This window comes from Mytilus galloprovincialis, chromosome 5 (assembly GCF_965363235.1).
Source record: "Mytilus galloprovincialis chromosome 5, xbMytGall1.hap1.1, whole genome shotgun sequence".
Taxonomy (NCBI): domain Eukaryota; kingdom Metazoa; phylum Mollusca; class Bivalvia; order Mytilida; family Mytilidae; genus Mytilus; species Mytilus galloprovincialis.
In genome coordinates, this window is record NC_134842.1 from 13,952,143 (window position 1) to 13,973,430 (window position 21,288).

The 21,288-nt window shown below is 33.8% G+C and overlaps 1 protein-coding gene and 1 long non-coding RNA gene across 4 annotated transcripts; both read right to left on the reverse strand.

Moving 5' to 3' along the window:
- Window positions 1-5,588: 5,588 nt before the first annotated feature.
- LOC143075209 (nicotinate-nucleotide pyrophosphorylase [carboxylating]-like) lies at window positions 5,589-10,919 on the reverse strand. Its single transcript, XM_076250552.1, has 4 exons — window positions 10,770-10,919; window positions 9,660-10,250; window positions 6,625-6,756; window positions 5,589-5,832 (listed from the first exon to the last, which is right to left on the reverse strand). Exons 2-4 carry the CDS (start codon window positions 10,236-10,238, stop codon window positions 5,599-5,601), a joined length of 945 nt encoding a protein of 314 aa, XP_076106667.1. The 5' UTR covers window positions 10,239-10,250; window positions 10,770-10,919; the 3' UTR covers window positions 5,589-5,598.
- A 2,256-nt stretch (window positions 10,920-13,175) lies between these two features.
- On the reverse strand, window positions 13,176-20,674 carry LOC143075210 (uncharacterized). 3 transcript variants are annotated; one of them, XR_012978255.1, is made up of 3 exons: window positions 19,758-20,070; window positions 16,962-17,572; window positions 13,176-13,837 (listed from the first exon to the last, which is right to left on the reverse strand). It is a non-coding gene; the product is annotated as an uncharacterized LOC143075210 (long non-coding RNA). The 3 variants fall into 3 exon arrangements; XR_012978257.1 differs by having other exon boundaries at window positions 13,320-13,679; XR_012978254.1 differs by lacking the exon at window positions 13,176-13,837 and having other exon boundaries at window positions 16,698-17,572; window positions 19,758-20,674.
- Window positions 20,675-21,288: the final 614 nt, after the last annotated feature.

Sequence of the window (21,288 nt, forward strand, 5' to 3'; positions counted from 1 at the left end):
TAGACGTACTGAAGAACCAGAATCCTGTACAACAGAGAAAACAACCAAAACCAGAGGTACTAAAGAACCAGAATCCTGTACAACAGAGAAAACATCCAAAACTAGACGTACTGAAGAACCAGAATCCTGTACAACAGAGAAAACAGCCAAAACTAGACGTACTGAAGAACCAGAATCCTGTACAACAGAGAAAACAACCAAAACTAGAGGTACTAAAGAACCAGAATCCTGTACAACAGAGAAAACATCCAAAACTAGACGTACTAAAGAACCAGAATCCTGTACAACAGAGAAAACATCCACAACTAGACGTACTGAAGAACCAGAATCCTGTACAACAGAGAAAACAGCCAAAGCCAAAACTAGACGTACTGAAGAACCAGAATCCTGTACAACAGAGAAAACAACCAAAACTAGAGGTACTAAAGAACCAGAATCCTGTACAACAGAGAAAACATCCAAAACTAGACGTACTGAAGAACCAGAATCCTGTACAACAGACAAAACAGCCAAAACTAGACGTACTGAAGAACCAGAATCCTGTACAACAGAGAAAACATCCAAAACTAGACGTACTGAAGAACCAGAATCCTGTACAACAGAGAAAACAGCCAAAACTAGACGTACTGAAGAACCAGAATCCTATACAACAGAGAAAACAACCAAAACTAGAGGTACTAAAGAACCAGAATCCTGTACAACAGAGAAAACAGCCAAAACTAGACGTACTAAAGAACCAGAATCCTGTACAACAGAGAAAACAGTCAAAAATAGACGTACTAAAGAACCAGAATCCTGTACAACAGAGAAAACAACCAAAACTAGACGTACTAAAGAACCAGAATCCTGTACAACAGAGAAAACAGCCAAAACTAGACGTACTAAAGAACCAGAATCCTGTACAACAGAGAAAACAGCCAAAACTAGAGGTACTAAAGAACCAGAATCCTGTACAACAGAGAAAACAGCCAAAACTAGAGGTACTAAAGAACCAGAATCCTGTACAACAGAGAAAACAGCCAAAACTAGAGGTACTAAAGAACCAGAATCCTGTACAACAGAGAAAACAGCCAAAACTAGACGTACTAAAGAACCAGAATCCTGTACAACAGAGAAAACAACCAAAACTAGACGTACTAAAGAACCAGAATACTGTACAACAGAGAAAACAGCCAAAACTAGAGGTACTAAAGAACCAGAATCCTGTACAACAGAGAAAACAGCCAAAACTAGACGTACTAAAGAACCAGAATCCTGTACAACAGAGAAAACAGCCAAAACTAGAGGTACTAAAGAACCAGAATCCTGTACAAGAATCCTGTACAACAGAGAAAACAGCCAAAACTAGACGTACTGAAGAACCAGAATCCTGTACAACAGAGAAAACAGTCAAAACTAGAGGTACTAAAGAACCAGAATCCTGTACAACAGAGAAAACAGCCAAAACTAGACGTACTAAAGAACCAGAATCCTGTACAACAGAGAAAACAGTCAAAACTAGAGGTACTAAAGAACCAGAATCCTGTACAACAGAGAAAACAGTCAAAACTAGACGTACTAAAGAACCAGAATCCTGTACAACAGAGAAAACAGCCAAAACTAGACGTACTAAAGAACCAGAATCCTGTACAACAGAGAAAACAGTCAAAACTAGAGGTACTAAAGAACCAGAATCCTGTACAACAGAGAAAACAGCCAAAACTAGACGTACTAAAGAACCAGAATCCTGTACAACAGAGAAAACAGCCAAAACTAGAGGTACTAAAGAACCAGAATCCTGTACAACAGAGAAAACAGCCAAAACTAGAGGTACTAAAGAACCAGAATCCTGTACAACAGAGAAAACAGCCAAAACTAGACGTACTAAAGAACCAGAATCCTGTACAACAGAGAAAACAGCCAAAACTAGAGGTACTAAAGGACCAGAATCCTGTACAACAGAGAAAACAGCCAAAACTAGACGTACTAAAGAACCTGAATAGCTCTCTTAGGTCTAGGTGCATCTTCAACAATGGATATTTGTCAACATTGTATAGACTAGAATGAAATTCCTGACAAAAATCTCTTTTGTTAGACATTGTTACTATTTAAATTTTCCATCAATCTACTATGGTCTTCAAGATAATATGCCTTATATTCTCATTTGATTTGTTTCACATTTTTCATGTCGGAGCCTTCTATAACCGACTATATGGTATGAGTTTTTCTCATTGTTGAAAGTCGTACGGTTGCCTATTTTAGCTTACAGTTACTTCATTTGGTAATTATACCAACTCTGCTTAATTTTATATTTAAAACAAAATAAATGGGTATAAATGGTCACCAAAGAGCATTCACTTAAATAGGGAGTCGACTGACGATTTTTGCTGTTTGACTTTTCCGTTTTCTCTTGTATTGCTGATCTTTTTAGCTTATTTAAGTTTTCATTTAAGTTTTCCTAAAATAGTTTTTGTTAAGATATTAGGCAAAAATGCAAAGAAATTGTAAAAATGGTAATGAACGACCAATAAAAAGCTCCTCGAAGTAGTCATATACTCTTGTTTGAGGTAAGGGAGAAGGTTTTGGTACCATTGAAACGTTTAATTCCGCTGCAATTGTTTGCACCTGTCCTAAGTCAGGAATCTGATGTTCAGTAGTTGTCGTTTTTTATGCGGTTCATAAGTGTTTCTCGTTTCTCCTTTTTTAAATTGATTAGACCGTTGGTTTCTCGTTTGAATGGTTTTACACTAGTATTTTTTGGGGGCCCTTAATAGCTTGCTGTTCGGTGTGAGCCAAGGCTCAGTGTTGAAGACCGTACCTTGATCTATAATGGTTTACTTTTTTTTTATTTTGACTTGGATTGAGAGCTGTCTCATTGACACTCATACCACATCTTCCTATAACTACATAATACAATTACTGATTAGATTTGTACATCTTGTCTTGCATATCATTTTTGTTATTCAAAGTTTCTTTATATATCTCTGTTATAGGCAACAATGAAAAAATGGTTTGCTTATGGTCCGGCAATTTAATATATAACTGTTATAAAAAGTCGTCTGACAGATTTGATGCATATAGACGGCACTTGGTAGATCTCAGAGGAGAAGATTTTTTTTTAAATTTTCTATGACGACGGACGATAGAAGCAAAGTTGTTAGAAATGGCTAATAAAAATTATACACAAATGAATGACCCTCGTATAGATCCTCACATTTACATTATTCGTTTATTACATAACTGATGTGATTGGGTTTAATACATACTTATGTTGATTGGATTAATTGTGTAATACCAATGTTGGCTGTCCCATGTTATAGCGAAAATTATATAAAAATACCAAATAAATGATTTTGGTAGATTAATACATATGTTTAATAACGCAAGTGTAGAAACTTTTGTATCAAAAAATTTAAGGAAAAAATAAAAAAACAACAACAAAGAATGGGTATAATAGTCATTGAGACGTCTCTTCATAAGACAACTATCTGACACCATACGACCTTCAACAATGAACAAAGCCAATTTTGCATAGTCAGCTACACAACGCCCCGAATTGACACATGTTAAACAATTCAAAGGAGAAAACTAATTTATGTACAAACAAATGAACGAAAAATAAGTATGAACACAGCAAAAAACGACAAAAATAGCTCCTAGCTATATATAGCCTTCTGACTTGGGACAGGCATTTACACTATGTGAAGGGGTTAAACATGCATGTTAGACGACGCCTCTATAACCTGAGACAGTGCTGTAACACGATAACATAAGAACAAACTTTAGAAATCAGTTGAAAAAGGTTCAACTCATGTATGCAAACAAAAAGACAGATAGGACGTGTCCGGGTATTAGTACATCCCAACAACAAAAAGTTACTAAGAACAGATCTGAGAGTACTCACAGTTATTGACATCTAGGCCAAAGCCAATAACAACCGATAAAAAAAATTAAGAATCTAAAACTAAATACATTAATTATAAGCAAATTCATAAGATTCCATAATTTTGATTGGCTAAAGCATTCCAAAATTGATATCAAGAGATATTGCGCCTCGTGTAATATGGTCTACTGTCAACGGTTTTAGGTTTTGGTTTGTTACCCCGATTTTGTTTTTTGTCCATGGATTTATGAGTTTTGAACAGCGGTATACTACTGTTGCCTTTATTTACGTCTCATTCAAATTAAAACAAAGAAGCCTATAATTCTTGATAAATGACCGTAACAAAATCTTATTGCAAATTGAGGAAGATTGTCTCTTTTTTAACCCTTTTCTTAATTTATGCATTCAAAATTTCATTTTAAACATAACAAGAATAAGGTATGATTACGTCACATGGGTGACCCATTGAGTTAGAAAATCAAGCAGTATTATAAATCCACCGAACACAATCCTTCAGGTGTCAATAAAACACGAGTCTGACAGGTATACGTCTTCATATCTTTGTATTGTGTCTCGCATGTTTGTATTAAGGCTATAAACGTCTGGAATTTAGTGTAAAACTGCAAAAAAGGTCAACCTAGTCTTATTTTTTAGATCTTGTCGTTTACATCTACCTATCTTCATATTTCGCACTCAGACTTTGACTTTTACTATTTTATCTAAAAATGAATCATGGTCATTTACCCAAATTGAACTTTAGCTATACAAAATCTATTTAACAACCATTCCAACTACTTTTTATTTATACGGAAAGAACACGAAACGCGTGCCTACACATTTTGTATTTTAGCTTTAATTGTCGACAGGAAAAGGAAGATTTACGTATGCAAAGTATCAAATATAATAAAGCTACAGTGGTTGTCGTTTGTTGATATGGTTCAAAAGTGTTTCTCGTTTTTCGTAAAGACTAGACCTTTGGTTTCGTGTATGAATGGTTTTCCACTAGTCATTTAGGGGGCCCTTTAAAGCTCTGTGCTGAAGACCGTACTTTGACCTATAATGGTTTACTTTTCCAATTTTTGACTTTGATAGAGAGTTGTCTCATTGGCACTCATACCACATCAACTTATATCTATGATCTTCATAGGCAGATCCAAGAGGAGGCCCGGGCTCCCCTTTTGTGGTTGATTATATAGGGAATCACTGAAGCATGACTGGAGGGTGCCCTCCCCTTTTAGGTCAGTCAGTGGGACCCCCCTTATGAAAAGTTCTGGATCAGCCACTAATCTTCTAAGTGTTGAAAATTATAATTCCCGATTGCTTTATATGATATCTACTGTATACGTGCCATTGACGGTACATCTGTTTATCCTATTATTACTTTAAGCCAACATATACATGCTCTACTACGAGGATAAAGTATTACGAACTTTAAACAAAATAGAGAATAAAGAACATCGAACTGTAAACAAAATAGAGGATAAAGAACATCAAACTGTAAACAAAATAGAGAATAAAGAACATCGAACTGTAAACAAAATAGAGAATAAAGAACATCGAACTGTAAACAAAATAGAGAATAAAGAACATCGAACTGTAAACAAAATAGAGAATAAAGAATATCGAACTGTAAACAAAATAGAGGATAAAGAACATCGAACTGTAAACAAAATAGAGAATAAAGAACTCGATCTGTAAATAAAATAGAGGATAAAGAACTTCGAACTTTAAATGAACTATGTTTTATTCAGTATTTGTTCAACTGGTTTGTTTGTAGGGTCTATTCCATCTTTCTGAATTTTCAATGAAAAGTCTACAGTATCGTATCCTTGTGTGAGGCGACTTAGGGAAACTACGTCTACTTCAGGTAATAAATATTGGGATAATGTCTCTTCAGTGATCCCTCCACTGGCCTCTATCAATGTATTTTCAAACTTCGATTTTAAAACTGTAGCTGCTTCTTTTAAAGCCTAAAAAATAAAAGTAACAATTTTCTTTCACAAAAAATAATTGATATAAATATAAACACACAAGATACGCTTTCACTCGTTTAATTTGTTAGTTGTTTAATTTGTTAGTTATCCAAATATAATTGCAAGTTATATACCGAAAACAGCACTTTAAAATTTCATGTGCCTGAATAGCTTTTCTGGATTGACCATAATCATGCAGGAATTCTCATTGCCGAATATTTGAAAGCCAATGATGTATAAGAACTGAAACAATTGAAAAGCTAGGTTCATCCAACTAATTTTTCAATATGGAATTATATTGCCTTATTTATGGTGTTTATAAAAATAGTGTAGGCGATTCGTTTTACATAAAATATAGTTACGTATGCTGTCGGGTATGTAAATCTAGAATCATGTCAACGTGATTAAAAAGACGCAAACGTATAGAGTCCAACGACTTGCCCCTTCCAGCTGAAGAACTCTTGTACCAGTTACACAGAAGTGTATATGGTTTGCTGCTTTTATGCAACAATAATTTACAATACTAATCAAACTGCATCTGCAGTAATCTCTACAAAAGTCCTACCAAATTATCGAAATATAAAGTTTTGTCTGAATTTGTGGTCACTTTTTTTCAGTGGATGAGAAGAACTGACTGTACTAAAGAGTTGGAGGCTTGTTGATCCAGTGGCAGTAGTACACTTAATTCCATGTCGTTATTTAATCAAAGACTTCAAGTTATTGAGTTATCATTTGTTACTCATGATTTATATATTTATTACAAACACATTGCATTCTTTTTGGTCATACCTCGGGTTTAAAATTGTCTAACATAACTACGTCACTACCGGCACGCGCTGCCTCTTCTGCATCTTCTACACTCCGACACTCGACTTCCACTTTTGTCGAAAATCCACCAATAGTTCTGGCATCCTTTACTGCCTGAAATGAATTTCGATTGCATGTTATGCTTTGAGAACCAATAAATAATTGCATTATGATACATCTATTCATCGTCGCACACATTTAAGTTTAGATTTAAAAAAAAAAAGCTCAACAGACAAAGGGAAAAGAAAGAAACATTGATGAGGTACGGTGGTACTCCTCTCTCTCTTTCGTAACAATACGGAATAGAAACAATAACCAATTATACACAACTGTATTTATGGCACATTTACTTTTCTGGCTAATGAGGGTTTCATTTATGGGCTGGTTTTGTAAGTTTCTTCTCTATTTGGTTATTCAACAAAACATATAATTAACATAAAAAGTTAAATCCCATTAAGAATCGTACTTTTTTTTAGTACATGGTTTTAAGCCTAAAGTATGTATTTATAAGGACAGTGACTTTAGTGTTAGTTAGTGTGCATGTTAGCTTCTATTTTGTCTATCCAAACATTCACCAAGTTCTGTGAATTAGACATAAATGGTCTTTCAAGGCTTGACATGTGGTATGGGATTTGCTCATTGCGGAAGGCCGTATATATGATGAACTATATTATAGATATTTACAAATTCACAACTACGTCTGTGGTGGATAGTTGTCACATTAGAAAACATATAACATCTTCTTATTTTTTTTAATTTCCATATTTAAGCAGAAAGCTTTAAAAGAGGGACGAAAGATACCAGAGGGACAGTCAAACTCATAAATCGAAAATAAACTGACAACGCCTGGCTAAAAATGAAAAAGACAAACAGACAAATAGAACAACATAGAAAACTAAAGAATAAGCAACACGAACCCCACCAAAAACTTGGGGTGATCTCAGGTGCTTCGGAAGGGTAAGCAGATCCTGCTCCACATGTGGCACCCGTCGTGTTGCTTATGTTATAACAAATCCGGTAAATAGTCTAATTCGGTACGTCACATTCATGAAAGGGAAGGGGATTGTAGTTGCGACGTAAGGAACATATCCGATATCATTTGTGAAACGGTTATTCCATAACGGTCAACCAACTCATGATGGCGTCCGTAAATTTACGAAGGGATGATTTCAACTTCACCATTTGGAACTCTTGGTTTAAAAGCTTCCTTGTGAGCAACAACCCTCTATCAAGAAAATCATGATAGGAAATTCAAGCACGGGAATATCGTATCAATTGGGAGATATATACCCCGTATGCAGGTGCTGCTGGAATGTTGCTACTTATACTAGTAAATGGAAAGTTCACAATTGGAAAGCTGAAACCATATTTTTTGTCGTAAAGTTTTGTTTTCAACCGACCCTCATTGTCAATTTTTAGATGTGAGTCAAAATATGAGGGCGACTTAACTGTATCTGTTGTATCCTTTATCGCTAGTTCGCTGGGAAAGATGCGTTCAACATAGTCACCAAATTTTGAATTATTTAGTGAAAGAACGTCATCTATATAGCGGAAAGTTGAGTTAAATGATATTGCTAACTTCTTCCAGGGAAGTATGAAGTCAGCCTCATAGTGATAAAGAAACAAGACGGCAAGAAGAGGGGCACAATTGCTTCCCATTGGAATGTCGACATTCTGTTGAAAAACACGTCCTCCGAACGTAACAAATATGTTGTCAATCAAAAAATCAAGCATTTTGATAATTTCAGTTTCAGAGAATGTTAAAGCGGTCGAGGTGAAACATTAAATCACATGTTTCTCAAAAAAAAAAAAACAAACCAAGATGTACGTATAAAATATATACCTACTACTAGGGTATAGTACAAGTATACGTCCAGTCTGATAGGTTGGGAATAATTACTCGTACACTTCGCGTTACGAGGGACAAACATATGTCAGTTATTGTGCTATTTATCTCATGCTTTATGTCTTATTCCACCACATGTTTAGAAGTGTACGAAAATCCTTTAAGCAACAAAAGACAAAATGAAAAAAATGTCAAAATCTACGTTGACCTCAATATTGTTCATATTCAACAAAAACACAAATTAGATTTCAAAGGAGACGAGAAGATGGTCCTAAACATTTCTGGGATATAAGGTTATACAAGTATTTGAGACCGAGTTGAGCGCGACCGTTTATTTTTGTGGATGTATAAGTACACTGACACCTCCGGTCTGATAGGAACTGTAAAGGAAATACAGGTGACGTGTTGAGCGAATGTTTTTGTCTTCTTAGCATTTCAATTTCATTGCCCATACAGAATACAAACATTTTAATCAATCCATGGAGGGATAAACAAAAAAAGTAATAAGGCAGCTAGCTACCCATCAGTCAGTTTTAAGTTTTGATTTTGACATTAACTTCTCTGATCCACATATATCCAAAAGTGTAACAAATTAAAGTGCAGATCAATTAAAGTGCAGATCAAAGTATTTTATTAATATACCCAAAAGTCAATAAATTGTTACATAAAAGTAAACGCTTATAGAATGGTCGGGTTCATAAACGTGGAAATGTATAATGAACTTTCGCCATATATCATTTCAAATTAACTTTTAACCACTTTTTAATTTACTATTAACTGAAAACCAATATTGACATTGTGAGCGGAATTAAATGGATAATTTCAAATCTATTATATTTAAAGTGTTCTGTACTTGTAAATTGTGTTGATTGCGGTTCAAATATGAATGGAATTTTTCGATAACAAACACAAATAAATAAATATTTGGGCTAACCAGAGACTTAATCCTCTGTTTTTAAACTTATTTTGGGAGGGTATTTTATCATAAAGTGCTACTAGTGATATCAAAACGGGATGGATTTTTGTGATAAATATATCACCATAACTGTTATGTTCTACAAGATTTTGAAATGGCAGACACAGTTAATAAAGACCGTATTCATATACAGTATGGCCATGTCTGATTTATGTAAGGTCGGGATATTAAGTTTTTTTTAAACAATTTACATACTTTACTTATACTGCCGGCTGTCCATATATGGTTGTCTTTAAGCATTATCATAGAGGAGAGGTCGTATCTATGTGTGGAAACTCCTCCCACTAAAAGAGCATATTTTTCTACAAGTCTAAATCCAGGAGTGGTCTTCCTTGTTCCTGCAATCTGACCTTTCCACCCAGCGTCGTCTGCTACGTTATGCAATCTTCTAGCTAAAGTGGCGATTCCACTTGCTCTTGAAAGACAATTCAATGCTACTCTCTCACCGAGCAAAAGTTGACGGACTTTGCCGAACACAGTAGCAACACATTTAATTGGTTCAATAAAATTTCCTTCCACTTCGTTCCATGTAACTGTACATTCCAACTCCTTAAAGACAGCATTGAAAAACGGTACTCCTGCTAAAACCCCTTCCCCCTTCATCAACAACAATGCCGTTTCTTCTTTTTCTCCAACCACAAAACCACCATAGTCAAAGTTAGGGGTGTCTTCCTTGAGCCATTCTCTGGCCATATGCTGAAGGGTGACAGGATGTAGCACATGGGCAAGATTCGGATTATAAATTCTGTTTAATATTTCTGTACTGTCCGACATGTTTTATAATATCTACAATTCGAAGAAAACCTTTTGTAAAATTGTATTATTACATTGTTATAATTTCCCAATAATAAATATTGTTATAAATTTTAAATAATGAATTAGACTAAGTATTCAAAATGAAAGAAAACCGGATGTTATACCAATCTCCTGTATATTTATTAATCAGTTCATGTAAGCGCTATCGTCCAGGGCGAACATTGAAACAGTGTAGCCAAATGTCTAGAAAACGTCTTTAAAATATTATTATTGAAGAACGAAAAGGGGTATCATGAGATAAATCTCGTAAAATAATATTATATACAAATTTTATATATGCTGTTTAGAAATAATTGTCCCATCACCATCATCTTCACATCAAATTTCAGATCTCTCGTAACTCGTGTGCTTGTCGAATACGACTGTACCGAAATTAGAGATCTTAATCATTCAATTACGATTTATTGTCATCCTCATCTACACAGCTTGAATGTAACCTTCTAAAGTCTATGAGCCCATATTTATACTAACTTTTGAAATAGTACTCACCTGAATTCTGGATCTCACTACGTTAGCCTTATATTCCAAGGTTAATTATCTACACAATTTTCATCCAAGAATTCTAAACAACATGCTCTTATTATTGATAAAAACTCTGTCTTATTTAACATACACAGGTAGTACGGATGAACGGAAAACAACACAGTGGACACATCTACATTATATCTATTGTTGTTACTGAATATTCTAAAATCGGATTATACATGTATATACAGACATAAGACGTACAGATTGGTGTTTATACATGTATATTTACAGATGACACTTGTTATAAATCCGTTTAAACTGTCAAACACCCAGTGATAGTAATGTATTTCAAACAATCGATTTTTACGTTATAACGAATTTAAATGGAGGGTATAAATGAGAAAACCACAATTTTAAATATTTTACAAGTAATCAAGCATGAAATTTTATCTTTTTTGATTGTTAAGATGTATTGAAGCATTTTGCATTGATATTTAGATTTATTCTTATAAATCCACTGTCGATATTTTCCCTGACATTTGTTAGTTCAAATAGTATGTACACATGACATGGCACAGAATTGAAAACATAAGATGTTTTAGATGCGGATAATTCTGATTTAAATACAAAGGTAAAGTAACGTCTTGTTCTCCAGGGGCGGATCTAGCCATTTAAAAAAAAGGGGGGTCCTAACCCAGGACAAAAAAGGGGGGTCCAACTACATGTCCCCACTCAAATGCATTGATCGGCCAACAAAAAAGGGGTGTTCCAACCCCCCGGACTCCCCCCTGGATACGCACCTGTTTTCACTCTGCGGGTTACCAGCAAGTTAAAGGTGGATGATTGAGATTGTAACAGACAAGTCCTATAGATGAATGTTGTTTTTATTAGTTGTTAGTGGTTTTGAACTAGCTGGCAGTAAACTGCGAGTACTCTCAGATCCGTTCATTGTGTCTTTTTGTTATTGGGATGTACAAATACCCGGTCACGTCCACTTGTATTTTAATCCATCTGATGAGTTAAGCCTTTTTCAACTGATTTTGATAGTTCGTTCTTTATGTTGTACTATTATACCACTGTCCCATGTTAGTGGGAGTGTTGGGATTCCCCTTACATGTTTAACCCGCCACATTATGTATGTATGCGCCTGTCCCAAGTCAGGAGCCTGTAATTCAGTGGTTGTCGTTTGTTTATGTGTAGCATGTTTGATTTTCGTTCATGTTTTGTACATAAATTAGGCCGTTAGTTATTTCATTTCAAATGTTTTACATTGTCATTTCGGGGCCTTTTATAGCTGACTATGTGGTATGTGCTCTGCTCATTGTTGAAGGCCGTACGGTGACCTATAGTTGTTAAAATTTGTGTCATTTTGGTCGGTTATAGAGAGTTGTCTCATTGGCAATCATACCACATCTTTTTTTTATAGTTAAAGCTGGCCATATATTACGGTCCATATACTCATGTGTATGCCAAAAACTAGAAACTTCCGAAGTATGATGGTTGTGTACTGTCTTTTTTTTTATCTTATAGAGTTTATCTTCTATTTTGAGTATTTTGAGATCTCTTTTAATTTCTATTTTTTTTAATTAAAAAAAGTTAATAACATTTGATAGATTTTGGTTAGATTCAGAGCATGACATATTGAAAGATACTTTGTTTTGCTCTCTCTTTATTTGTTTGTGTGTTATTTTTGTCGTTGGGTTGTTGTCTCGTTGACGTTTACTCCCCATAACAAACTTAAAGCAAGTTCGAGGTATCAATGCCAGTATTACAATGTATCACAATATTTAAGGAATTCAGACAATTTTTTACAGATAATAGTTATTGGCAATATCTAAATCTATACCATCCAGCTTTATTCATAACACGACCTCAATTATACCATGATAGGGAAATTACAAAACTGCAAATAACAATGAAATAAAAATTAAAATGCCTACCCATTTATTAATTTCATCGTATAAAGATATTTACTGGACAGTTTAGAAAAAATACAAGGGCAAATTTATTTAGATTTAAACCAAATGTTTGCAAACCAGTTTAATAAAAAGAAATGTATTAACATGATTACTTGACTGTTTAATGTCTAACTAACAAGAAAGTAACCATGTCATACCACTTCACCACATGTATCAATGGCAATTGATGAGAAGTAGGGTCATAAAATGATAGCAAAAACATGAAATGCTAATTTTGTTACATTCTTTGAATTTAATAACAAAACTCCCAACCACACAAAGCAATAGAAAAGAAAAGAAAACCAAAACGAACCGAAAAAGAAACTAAACAAAACTAAAAAAAAAACGAAATAAAATAACACAAAACAATATTACCAAGTTAGTTATATGAAGTTTAAAAAAAATCATTATGAATCTTTGATTTTGATCTTCCAAAAAGAGGAATAGTTGGTTCGATTTTAAATTAGCTTGAACAATTGATTAACTGACAATGATAAAACCGTCTCATGCAAGCTTAGATTTTTTGGAGATAGCTATATCAAATTAGCACAATCAAAAATTTCACAAAAGCCGAACGACCTTACGAAACTAGTCATATGGTAGAATGTATCATTGATAAAGACATCAAATGTACAAATAGTAATTACAAGATATTTGGGTTAATACTCAAGTTGTCAAAAAAACTAGGGAGACATGTAGAGGTCTACATACAAATGTAACTATGATCTCTATTTTTTTATACAAGTGTATAAACCATATAACAAGCTCAACATTTTTCTGAGTCTATAAAAGTATTTAAACCATTTGACAAGCTCTATATGTACATCTTTCCGAGTCTGAACCATATGACAAGCTCAACATCTTTCTGAGTCCATACAAGAGCTAGTCTAAACCACATGACAAGCTCAACATCTTTCTGAATCTAGACAAGTGTCTATACCGGATGGGAAGCAGCAGCTGCAGCCAGGACGCTCTAAGAAATAGATATAAGAAGATGTGGTATGAGTGTTAATGAGACAACTCTCCGTCCAAGTCACTATTTGTAAAAATTAAACCATTATAGTTCAAAGTACGTCCTTCAACACGGAGCCAGTGCTCACACCGAACATCAAGCTTTCAAACATATCAACACTAAAATAAGAAAAGAATACGATAAAAGTAAAAACAACTTGGCCTTCATAGGTGATTTGTCCTAAATGAGTGTTTCGTTTAACTGTGCTAATGTTCCCGACTTAACTAGCAATTAGACAACGAAGAAAGCAGGCAGAATAAATGAAGGGGTCTACGGGGAAAGTTATAAATTACGAGTAAAAAAACAAAACAAAATACAACATGATGACCAATAAGAAAAACGAAGAATAATCAAACTGCAGTCTACAAAAAACTACAAAGACAACTATAGACTGAGCAACTCGAACTTCTGATGATCAAGGGTCAATAGATCCTGATCAAATAGTGACGTCCACTGTAGACATCTGTAAATACGATAATGCGTTAGTTTCCTTTGATTTTGGACTAAATAAATTTCTCATTGAAAATGACACCACATATTTATATTTTTTCAATCACATGTTTTTGTTTTTTTGGAAAATCGAGACATGATATAAAGAATCAATTAATCGTGTAACAACTCCAGTGTAGATACATGTATGATATATAGAAATAATAATGCCCAGTGACCCCCCCCCCCTTTTTTTTTAACCTAGTCATATTATTAAACACTGTACTTGTTATATTCTTCTACTTGTTTTAATAAAAAAAAAAATTATATAACATAAAAAGTCATTGTGTCTTAATCATATTGAATCACTTGTAATCATTTGTATGTAAGTAATGTTGATTGTTCTGCTCCTTGTGGGCGCTTTGATTTGCAATAAAGTATATTTGAATTTGAATTTGTATGTTAAAATCCGTCAACAATGACTGATTGGTACACATTTTTTGATGGATTGAGGTAATTGTAGAGAAACTTAATTAATTTAAACGACGTTTTCAACTTTAAAATTGCACGAAATTAACATTATATAACTTACCTGTATGCATATTTGTGTGATGCAAGATGTATGAGAAATGTTTTTGAGAAACACTTTTTAAAGAATAATATTCTGGTACAAGAAACTGAAGGCGTCATTACATTAAATTTCTGATTCATTGTGTTGATTATATATGTCATTATTCTTAAAACATTGTCTTTTGATATTTTTGTGTAATAGGTAATATATCTATTGTATATAAATGTTGAACAATTGAATAAAGATAAACAAAAAAATGCACGTAATTTCCTACATTCGACCGATGATGCATGATTATATATTGCTTATTTGTACGCTTATAGTCCTCTATCAAAATTGTCCAATGACTTTTGCTATTTAAGTATAGTCATTCTAGCTCGCCGAAAATATGGATTTAAGTTAAAAAAAAAATCAATAGTTTGGTTCATTAAGCTTTTTTTTCAAACAGCTTTAAATCAACATGTACACATTTGTTTTAGCTTAAATTTTGCTACAAAAATTCTCACTTATCATTCAATCTTTTATAAAACACAACTGTTCTAAACAACATGAATAAAACCATATGCAGAAATTCACTTCCAGGTACATTATGAAGCACATGTAAACAATATGAAAAACAACAAGTCACCGTAAAGTCCTCATTCAAGGTCGAATATTTCTCTGTACGTGAATGCATCCCCATCTTATTTATTTCCGAGGCCTATTTATTAGAATGCAAGAATTTAACAATGAATGTATGTCAGTTTACTCGATACAAAACATTCATCGAAAAATATTAAAACAATCATCGAAAAATAGTTCACCTCTTCTCTGACGCTCCCATAATATTGAATATATATTCTGCATTGTATGTTTGAAGGAAACTTAGAATAAAGAATGAAAAATTGGAATATCATTTTTTTAGCACTATAACACCCTTTTGACTAGGCAAAACAATAAGAAAATATGTTGAAAATAAAAAAACAAAATGATTGCTCTAAACATTTGATATTAAACTTTCATTCAAATTAAACACGCAAACAGCCTTACTATTTTCACTTTTCATTTTTATGACAATTTTTAGTTTTTGTTTTACCATAGGCATTCTTATGGTGCTTAATAATACCATATTACCGAAACTCATTAAAATATTCTTATGGTGCTTAATAATACCATATTACTGAAACTCATTAAAATATTAAGTATAACATTTACATACAAACATGATAATTTTACAATTATTTCCGCCGGCTAGAAATATGCACCAATAATCAAGATTTATCATTGCAGATCTTGGAAATTGTTATAAAACATGCAGAATTACTATGCATGATTAAATAAGTTAAAATTTTATCAAGTCCAGGTAGTCTTTATAATTCACAATGGAGGAAGAAGTGACGGAGAAAACAATTGAAATATGATTTTACAGAATTAGTTTACTTTTTTCGATTAGCAATCATACATTTATCCCCTCTGATTAATGAAAGTATATATATTGTAAGATTGAAAAAAAAGGAATCAGCATTTTTGTTAAAGAAAAATCAAAACCCCAATCCGAATTCACCCTTACAGTTAAATGGTGATTGGTCGTTCCAATACAATAGAGGATCCAAGGTTTTAAAAAGGGCCGAATTTCGGAAACCATAAATCGAAAAAGGTAAAATAACCATACATCAACTAAATTTGCTTCAACACAAAGAGTTTCTTGCCTTTAAATCCAGCACTGGTTTAGTAACAGGGGGACGTTTCGTCCCCGAGGGTAATACTATCACCATCCTAGTATTCAACACTTCGGTGTTGACATAAATATCAATAATGTTGTCATTTTTATAAATTTCCTGTTTACAAAACTTTATATTTTTCGAAAAACTTTAGGATTTTCTTATCCCAGGGATAGATTACCTTAGCCGTATTTGGCACAACTTTTTTTGAATTTTGGATCATCAAGTTCTTCAACTTTGTACTTGTTTGGCTTTATAAATATTTTTATATGAACGTCATTGAGGGCATATGAGTTTTATGTTGGATATTGTACATTATGATTTACCATGTACAACGATTATTTCGTTACATGTGTATAGATCTCCAGGCAAACTGTAAACAATACATGTACTAGTACTAGGGTTATAATTATTCATCCTGTCAATTGTAAAACCACAGTGCACAAATGTATAGTTTTATACAGCAAATCTATGTATTGTAGAATAAAAGTTACAAAATTGTGGATTTCAAATGTAGACTGAAATATTTCAATTGAGACCTACACAAATAAATCTTTATATGTGCTATTCATACTGTGCTGGTGTCTTCTATAAACATACAAATTACTTTTTATCCAAGGCAGTTCTGCTGAGTCTTGGAGAATTTTGGAGATACTTTGATCTATTGTAAATCCATTTTTCTCCATAACGTCCACAACATGTTGTAAAGGTTGATTATTGATATGACTGAGTCCCCCCTGTCCAGGCACTGCCCAACTAAGTATTATACCTTCCTTAGCATGTCTAAATAAATTATCTAAATATATATTCTCGTATGCTTTAGGTATATGTTCAGCAACTTCTAAAGATAATATCCAATCAAATTGCTGAATGCCATACTGAGGAATTGTTAAATCCATAAACACTACTCGACCTTCGCTTGTTTCTTCACAATAGGGTGCTCCATCAAAGGAGGTGTATGATTGTACGAGCCCGAGTTTAAGAATTTCTCTCTTGTAAGCACCAGGACCGTCACCGAAGCTGCCAATGCTTTTATTTTTTAGGAAATATGCTAATGCTTTGACCAGTGTCATGTCCGTCATGTGTTCGCCGCCTGTTTCTGTACTTGCTTGTTTACACCAACCTCCTTGAGAATTGGTCTTTTGGTCGGATTTCTGTAAAAATGTTAAGTATTTTATTATAAATTAAAAATGAAAACGTTTACAAGAAAATATATATGTGTTTACCAAAATGACTGAAGTTTAAGACGACTATACTAGCCGCAATATCAAGCTTTCGGAAAAAGATTCAGCGTTGACTCTCTGAACTATGAGGACATTATAAGCTTGTGCAGCGGAGGACCTAACATTGCAGCGATGTTTGGTACAATTTTCTGTGAAAAATAGTTGTATTTGTTTGTATTGAAATAATTGTTATATGGGCAGTAATTGTTTCTTGTTATACATAAAACATGTCATATGTCATGTGAACTCATGTGATTATGATAGATTTGGTCATTCCCAATTGAAAAGTTATCATGTGGTCTTGGTAGAAATTATTTACTGTATCTTCATTAGAATGCAAAATAACAGTGCGTCGACCAAACTAACGCGATATATTTCAAAAGTATGGTCATATGTCCGGGTATAGAAATAAACCCCGCCGCATTTTTGCGCCTTTCCCAAGTCAGGAGCATCTGGCCTATGTTAGTCTTGTATTATTTTCAATTTTAGTTTCTTGTGTAAAATTTGGAGTTTAGTATGGCGTTCATTATCACTGAACTAGTATATATATTTGTTTAGGGGCCAGCTGAAGGACGCCTCCGGGTGTGGGTTTTTCTCGCTGCATTGAAGACATATTGGTGACCTTCTGCTGTTGTCTGTTCTATGGTCGGGTTATTGTCTCTTTGACACATTCCCCATTTCCATTCTCAATTTTACGCTTGAAGTCTAACGTTCTGTTGAGATCAAAACTGAACTTCTAGATTTAAACTTTTATTTTTAGGTCTCAATTTTTCCACTTTTGACTTAAATAAGTGGTAAAAATAAAAGTTCCTTAATTTAACTCTATAATAACGGTATCATTATAGAACAATTATCGAAACACACAGAAAATAATAGAATAAAATAGAATATTTTTATTTACCAAATTAGGGCTCCAGGAGGGCATATAGCATACAAACAATATCATTATAAACAATAACAATTATGCAATACACAGACAATAGATATGTAACATGTGAGCTGCGTCGGATAGAAATCGACCTTATGCAAGTGTACGTAGATATGTAAATGCATAAGATTGGTTGATTTTGGAACATTCATATACGAAATATAATAAAATAAAGGATGAAGTTTTGTCTGTTTTTAAGCATTCGATAAATAACTCAACTATAGCACAAAGCCCTAGACTTTCTGTTGAACTTCTTTTCAAAACCAAATAGGTTAACCATGTATTGTGTAGATTTGCATAAGGTCGATTTCTATCCGACGCGGCTCATGTGTAATAATGAAAAAAATAAATAATATTATACTACATTATCGCACCGCGGGTAAAATATCACGTTGTGATTGGTTTAGCGTCGTCACGTGGTGACCCCCTATGAGACCGTAGGGGGTTAGTAAATTTCATAGGGGGTTCATGACGTCACGTCCTACTGTTAATGGTGACGTCGTCTATTGATGTTGTTGTATTTTATTGTTTATTTTTCTACAAAACGCAGCAGGAAAAGTCCTGCGTGCGATAAATTCGTTATATGGTTCACTACTGACCCCTACGAATCCATAGAGGGTGAGTAAAATCCATAGGGGACTCGGCCTACGGCCTCACCCCCTATGCATTTTACTAACCCTCTATGGATCCGTAGGGGGTCAGCAGCGAACCATATAACTTATAATAATGAATACGTGTCGGTTTTACAAACAAAAACACTAACGACTAGGATTGATAGTATAAACTATAAAGTAATGAACAATTCAGTATAATTACGATCAATTTAAAACGTTATCTGGTATTACTGAAAGCTTGCAAGTACATTAAAACTAGCACAATATAGCAATAAAGCAGCGTCATAAAAAGAATAGCATCAGCATCAGATCAAACTAACACTATAAAAAAATAAGAAGATATAATTGCCAGCTTTCCACCAGATTCCAAAGAATGTAAAAACAACTATACGTAGGTCACCATGTGGCCTACAACAATGAGCAAAACCCATACTGCTCAGCAAGACATATAAGGCCCTCACACGGCAAATGTAAAAATGCCCGTTTAACCCAACTAAACTCGTGAAAAATTTAAGTTTTAGCTAAACGTTTAATGGAATATTTTTTTAAAAGAAAGATAATGGTGATATATTACCTCACACTGAAGTTGTCCAATAGTTTTCCTGGCTTCGTTTAACTGTTGCGACAGTAGATTCCTTTGGTTAACTATTTGGTTTATAATACTTAACGGTATGTGATCGCTTTCACGGTATTCCATTGTGGCGGTCGTTGTAGATTCCAGGACAGAGTAATGAAAAGTAAACAAAAGTAGAATTATGATCACTAACAAAGCAATTATCCATTTTATATTCTGCATTTTTGTCCTTATATCCTGTATTTGTATGTCATCATAGACAGGACTTTCCCCTATTAGCGACAAATATTCATAATTGTATATTTTGTATATTGTTCAATCCATGTAAGTTTTATGTTAATGACATGGCCTGGGGCTAACATATTGTTATGGATGTGAAGTTAGCAGCCAGTTCGTTATTCGTTATTCGATACTCAATATCCAACCGGCTGCTAGCAGTCGGTTGGATATTCAAATTTATTAGAAAATCATTAAAAAATATAATATTTGAAAACATTAAAAGCATGATTTTTATAGTTGAAAGGAGCGAAAAAATACATAGGAAATCGTGTTCTGACCCCATCAAGTTGTCTCAAACTCTAGTTGTCCTCGAATATAAACATTTATCTATGCATAATGTATATTGTTACATATGCGTTTACTTTTCTACATTGGCTAGAGGTATAGGGGGAGGGTTGAGATCTAATAAACATGTTTAACCCCGCCGCAATTTTGCGCCTGTCCCAAGTCAGGAGCCTCTGGCCTTTACTCGTCTTGTTTGATTTTTAATTTTAGTTTCTTGTGTATAATTCGGAGTTTAGTATGACGTCTATTATCACTGTACTAGTATACATATTTTTAGGGGCCAGCTGAAGAACACCTACGGGTGCGGGAATTCTCGCTACATTGAAGACCCATTGGTGGCCTTCGGCTGTTGTCTGCTCTGTGGTCGGTTGTTGTCGCTTTGACACATTCCCCATTTCCTTTCTCAATTTAATTAAGTATGTTGCATATTTGTCTTGATGATATATATAGGTTTTTTATCAATAGAACGATGCCAAAATGTTATTAAATATCTAATATTTTTTAAAACAAAATCAAAAACCGATCACTCTAGAAACATATAGAACTATAAATAAAATTAAATATGGAAAGTCCCAAAAACAAAAATATTTAGTGAAAACCTACCTCAGACCGCTTAAATGACGGTCAGACCTCCCTGTTCTTTCAATGTTACGAATATATAGACTTATTAATCTCATAAAAGCATTCTAAAAGAGATCTCGGTGCAGGGTTGGATACAGTGATATATACTTCAAGTAAAATCATGAGTAAGACAAGGATGTGTCATGTCATCGACATTTTTCATAATAGTCATTGACTGGATAATGAGACAAACAACAGCTAATACACCAAGAGGCATAAGATGGGACACTTTCACCACTTTGGAAGACCTAGATTTTGCTGATGACTTAACATTAATGTCTCACACACACCAACATATTCAAGATAAGACCTCAGAGCTAGAAAAATATTCAGGACAGATGGGGCT